The 6,225-nt window shown below is 35.4% G+C and overlaps 1 protein-coding gene across 2 annotated transcripts in view; it reads right to left on the bottom strand.

Annotated features, from left to right (window-relative positions):
• Positions 1-333: 333 nt before the first annotated feature.
• LOC112650201 (F-box/LRR-repeat protein 21) overlaps positions 334-6,225 on the bottom strand; it is a 28,526-nt gene continuing 22,634 nt past the window's right edge. For both annotated transcript variants that reach the window (XM_035697047.2, XM_049091807.1), the window contains 3 exons: positions 5,775-5,897; positions 2,391-2,562; positions 334-1,486 (listed from right to left, as the gene is read on the bottom strand). In XM_035697047.2, the coding sequence (XP_035552940.1) occupies positions 840-1,486; positions 2,391-2,562; positions 5,775-5,897 (942 nt within the window). In that variant the 3' untranslated portion in view covers positions 334-839. The remainder of the gene's footprint in view (positions 1,487-2,390; positions 2,563-5,774; positions 5,898-6,225) is intronic.

Below are 6,225 nucleotides of genomic sequence, written 5' to 3'. Positions count from 1 at the left end.
GGAGACGTCAGACCACGGAGGGTTCCATAGGTCATTTTGAGGATATAGCTTCACCCTAAAGGTAATCCATAAGTACTAAAGAGTTTTAGCTGTGTTACTAATTAAATTGTAAGATCACTCCTGCAAAGGATCTGTAGGATGGTTCCAGATACAGAGTAGTAGGTCAGTACATGCGGATTCCCTCCCCAAAACACTCGGCAAAATTTACTTTTTTCAAATCTCAGTAGCATATTAATCAATTAACAATTTCAGTATCTTTATAAAATGATCAGTATTAATTTTAACCTAGTGTTCATTTTCCCCCAAGGTAATGTAATAAAGTAGAATTCAAAGTGTATTAGAAATTGTTTATTGAGTTATAATATGGTCTTATATTGTGCTAAAAATTAAGTACAAGTAAGTCAGCCCCTGGGTCTGATTTTAATACTACATATCTTGTAAAATATATGAATAGCAAGATGAAAGAGGAGCAGTTAAAGCAGTATAAAGCTATAAATGTCATATTTAGGGATCCAAAGCTCAATATTATAAATTTATTTAGCAAGCTAAAATATGCCTTCAATGAAGGCTGAAGGACTCATCTACAAATCATGTATAGTTTTTAGCCTATCAACTACCTATTCCCCAATATAGGGTCCACACCCTGTTTATAGAAATTTCTGGCTTTTTAAATCTCTTACATTTTCTCATATGTTTCTGCTGCAATTGATGAAGATAGTTTGCAAATGATACCTTACCCTAAAATATTTCAGCAATGTATCTTAAAATGTATATTTGCATAGAAAGAAAGAAGCTAATCTTTAACAATTTAAAAAAAATTAAGAAACTTTAGTAGCCAATTACCAGACAGGCAGAACATCAGGGAACCATATTCTTCCCAGGTATTTGGACACTTCTGTGTGAATTTTATCAAGGCTATACTCATCATCAGGGATCAAAACCTCTTCCATTACAGAGAGCTGCGTTAGTCTTTTCCCACACAGTCTTACAAATTCAATGAATGCACTGCAGCTGACTTCACACTCACTGAGGCCCAAGGCTGTTAAATTTTTACAGTGTTCAGCAATACAAATAAGTTGAGTATCGAGAGTCTGAAGACCATTATTAGCACATACCACTAACTCAACTAGTCGTGGACAGTTAAGACCTATCCGTCCTAGAACCGCTTTGCTCACTGAACGACCAAAATAAAGGTGAGTAACAGGGGTCTCTTCTTTGAAGAATGCCTCAAATTCTTCTTCGTATAAAAAGAAATACATAACAACATTAACACCAGGGGAGTGTTTAATAAGCGCATCCCAACTTTGTTTTTTAATAGAATGAAATTCAATTTGTCCAGGATTTTCACTCACAACATCAATTCGAAGATGCTCTAGGTTAACATGAGTTTCACTCGAAAGTGCTAGGAGAAGTTCATCACTGAGAATGTAATAATTCAATGCCAGTTCTCTAAGGCCTTGACAACGATCAGCTACACAAAGGATTCCTGTGGGAAATGGGGAAAAATCCTTAAGAACAAAGAATCACCCTGATACTAATATAACATTTTGTAAATTTAGATCTGACACTAGTTATTCATTATTTGCTGAAATAGACATCAAACTTGGTCAGTTAAGCAGCTGACTCTTGATTTCAACTGAGGCATTGATCTCATGGTCCTGGGATGGAACCAAGGTTGGGCTCTGTGCACAGCAGGGAGTCTGCTTCAGGATTCTGTCTCCCTCTGCCCCTTCCCCCCACTCACTAGCTCTCTTTGGCACGTTCTCTTTCTCTTTCTCTCTCTCTCTCTCTCTCTCTCTCTCTCTGAAATAAAGAATACATCTTTAAAAAGAAGATAGCTGGGCAGCCCCTTTGACCCAGTGGTTTAGTGCGGCCTTTGGCCCGGGGTGTGATCCTGGGGACCTGGGATTGAGTCCCACGTCGGGCTCCCTGCATGGGGCCTGCTTCTCCCTCTGCCTGTGTCTCTGCCTCTCTTTCTCTCTCTCTGTGTCTCTCATGAATAAATAAATAAAATCTTTAAAAAGAAAAAAAGAAGATAGCTTAAAAATTAAATATAATAAAATAGACATCAAATGATTTCTGAGGAGATCGATGTCAAAATATATATAGTTATATATAATAATAATAAATATGTATAATAAAATATACATATGACTAAAATACTTTTAGAAGTAACTTAAACTATGTCTACCTTATGGATTAAGACTTCTTTCAAAAAAGATTACTTTTAAAAATTATGTTTCATAAGCATAAATTGTTCAATATGAAATTGCATTGTTACAATTAGTATAATATAAATTATATGTAATATATATAATATATATAATATGTACTATTATAGTACTAGTATAATAAAAAACATTATGCAAGATTAAAAAGATATAACCTACCATCAGAGGAAACATGAGGACAGCTACTCATTTTTAGGAGTCTTAGAGTATCACTATTATTGGCCACGAGAATCTTTAATGAAGGATCATCCACTGGTGTGTCTTCAATTTTGATCGATGATAATGATTTTGAGTTGTCAAAGACAACTGTAAGTGCCGACACAAAATGAGACTTGCATGGCAATAAGAAAAGAATTATGAAAGCATTATTTAAAAATCTACAGCTTCAATCAAATAGTTCATTGAAACTCTATCAACATATGCTACAATAACATACTAAAAGCAATCAACAAATTAGCATTTTTTCATGACACCAATAGCCAGTCAAAATAATTTCTCAAAGATTTAATACACACACCTTCCAATTATTTTCAATCCTAAGGATCTGATTTTCAATATTAAAAGGATATAGTTATATTTATTTCCTAAAATAGGGATTGGCAAATTATTATTTGGACAAATCCAGTGTTGTCTGTTACTGTATGGCTCTTGAGTTCAGAATGATTTTTATATTTGTAAATAGTTGGAAAAAATTTGTCAAGAATAATATTTTGTGACATATAAAAATTACAAGAAACTTCCAGTGTCCACAATTAAAGTTTGACTGAAATGCAGCCATGTTACTTCATTTACATGCAGTCTATCTATGTCTGCTTTCACACTATAGTGCTAGAGTTGAGTAGCTCCCAAACTATAGCCTGTGGAACCCATAATACTTACTGTCTGAACCTTTTCAACCTCTGTCATAGAATAAATAGAATTTTCATGTTTTATTCACTCCTATATTTCCAGCACCTAAAATAATATCTGGCACATAGTAGGAGATCAATAAATACTTGTCCATAACTAAATGATCTTATTCTTCAGTGATATGCTTTTGCTAGAAAGTTATCTAAGTAAAGATACTTTTAAGATTTTTAATTTATTCATTCGAGAGAGAGAGAGAGAGTGCACAAGCAGAGGGGAGAAGCAGACTCCCCACTAAGCAGGGAGTTAAACACAAGACTTGATCCCACGACCCTGAGATCATGACCTGAGACGAAGGCAGACAACCAACTGAGCCACCCAGGTGTCCCAATAAAGATACGTTTTTAAAACTTTAAATGTTTTGAAGATTGACAAACAAAACTTTATTTATAGTTTGACTCCAAAATGGGTACAATTTAACAAGTTTTCAGATCCAGTATTTTTTGACACAGATAAGCAATCTGAAAACCAAATTCTTCCATGATCATTTTTCCATTGTCAAAGTCAATCTGGGTTCTACCAAAGGTTCTATTACTCCTATGACAATGACCAAATTGGTTAAAAATCTCAATTCATTTATTAAAAAGTATACTGGTTTGTATTCATTGTAAATTGATTTACATAAATTTGTAAATGGTAGATGGTTAGATCTCTTTACTAAATTTTATGGTGTCAAAAACAATTAGAGAACCACATCACTTTTTCCTTAAGAAATATAAGGTTTATTTTCCCTTTAAACAACTCACATGGACTCTTTTAGTCCTGAAGGATGTACGTCAGCATTAGAGGACGTACCTCATCATGGTATCCACATATTCCTTTAGCATTCTTTATGACTACCAAAATACTGTACTTTTGTCTTATCTTTCCTCAGTTTACAAGTGGAAAAAACTGACACTCAGAGCGATGCACGACTTTGCCAGAAGCCACTACACTCTTTTTAACTGTAGAGGCAGATCTTGGAAGTGTGCTCATCACTAGTCCTCACCCTGGTGCCTGCATCAGCTAACTCAGACTGAAGCTGATGTGTAACATTTGAGATAGCTTAGAAGCTAAGAATTTCAAGCTAAGCTGATTCCATCATTCATATGCAAGGAAATAACTATTTAGAAGTAGTTAAGTTTTCATCTGATTGCTTATATTACTCAATCCCCAAATGACCCATTTTCCCTGACTATCTCTTAAAAAGATAAACAGGCTAGTGTAAACACTTGAGAACCATGACCCAGTTTACGAGAGAGAAGATGCTACTATTCCTCTTTCCTCTTCAACAGGAAGGTTTCCATCAGTCAGTTTTACTGACAATCAGAACTGTGTTTATTATATATCAGGCACTACTCTAACTCTGGGTTTATAATGGTAAATAAACAAAATAGAATCCCTGCCTTCAAAGACTTTTGTGTTTTGCTATAGGGGATAAGAATAAATATGTTAAATAATTAAGGTAATTTCAAGTACTCAGGAGTGACATAAAGAAAATACTATAATACAGCAGAGTATAACTGGAGAAGGGGGCGCTGGTTTAGCAAAAGTGGTCAAGGAAGGTCTGTCTGGGGATGGCATTCCAAATGAAGCCTGAATGAAGACAATTATTTGTTTATGCTTATAGAGGCTTCCTAACAGCCATTCATCCTTTCTTTGGTAATCGAGTCTCAATTTTTAGCTGGGCACTTTACCAGTCAGCTAAAAAACGTTTCTGATCTCCCAGAAACCTGGTGTGGCCACACTGTTAAGTGCTGGCCAATGAGATGTCAACAGAAGCATTACGTGGTTCTCATGGCTAGTGTCCTTGAAAAGCAGGGGGCCTACCCTTTTTCCCCATTTCTTCCACCCTCCTGCCCAGGACAGGATGTAATGCCATCTTAAATGCCTTTAAGAGCAGGGAATGCTTGGAAGGAGCTCGGCGGAGTACTAACAACTTCATACCAGCTATGCTCATGCATGGATTTCTTTCAGGTAAGAGAAATAAACTCCAGCCGCATTGTTTAACCTACTATTGCTTTGGAATTTCTACTATACAGAATCCAACATCATCCTAACTGGTACAGTTCATTTAGTGTTATGTTGTTCTACCTCCAATAGAGAGGCTGCAGAATTACAAGAAAGTCATGTGCTGGGGATCCCTGGGTGACTCAACGGTTTAGTGCCTGCCTTTGGCCCAGGGTGTGACCCTGGAGTCCCGGGATCGAGTCCCGCATCAGGCTCCCTGAATAGAGCCTGCTTCTCCCTCTACCTGTGTCTCTGTCTCTGTCTCTGTCTCTCTCTCTCTGTGTCTCTCATGAATAAATAAATAAAATCTTAAAAAAAAAAGAGAAAGTCATGCATTACTGGCCATACACACTCTATATTCAAAGAAACTAAGTAAACTTGCACTTGAAAATCCTAAGTATAACACCTAAATTTTATATTAATGATGGCTACTGTAGAAACAATTATTAAAATTACAAAGTATATCTAAAGGATGAAACCATCCATAAGCTATTTCACAAAACAAAGTGCTAGTCAATAGAAAACTGCTTTAAGTAATTCTTTGAACATAAGGAGGACATGGCATGTTTTTAGGGGAAGAATCCTTTTGCCTAGATTGAAATATTTGAGAATTTTTGTATATATCACATAAAAGCCTAGCATCTTTACCTTTGACACATTCATAAAACTTGGCTTGGCCGTTGAAATCAACCCCAAGGTCTGGATAGAACAATTTACCAGCTGAGAAAGTATATTGCAGGCAGCTTCTGCTGATTCAGTACTACTATCAACCTATAAAGACAATTTTAAATCTTTATTTCCTGAAGGTAAGTTATCAGAAAGTTATTGGCAATATAACTATGGAACAGAATTCAACTGCAACACTTTATTTATCCTGTCAAGCTATGTATCAAATTGATATTTCTTCTTTATATAAAAGATCTCAGACAAGAAAATGATAAATAGAGCTGAGGACAAAGTAACTTTCTAAGTGTTTCATATTTTCAAATCCTTTATAATGACCTGAATTTCAGTAGTACCATCCAGATGAAGAAAACTGAGGTTTAAGTTATATGTAAGTTCTATATCTCAGTCCATGCAAATAATTACAAAAACAAAA

The sequence above is a fragment of the Canis lupus genome, chromosome 11, assembly GCF_003254725.2.
Source record: "Canis lupus dingo isolate Sandy chromosome 11, ASM325472v2, whole genome shotgun sequence".
Lineage (NCBI taxonomy): Eukaryota > Metazoa > Chordata > Mammalia > Carnivora > Canidae > Canis > Canis lupus.
Note: the sequence above shows the minus strand (reverse complement) of the source record. Positions and strands in the feature narration are given on the sequence as shown.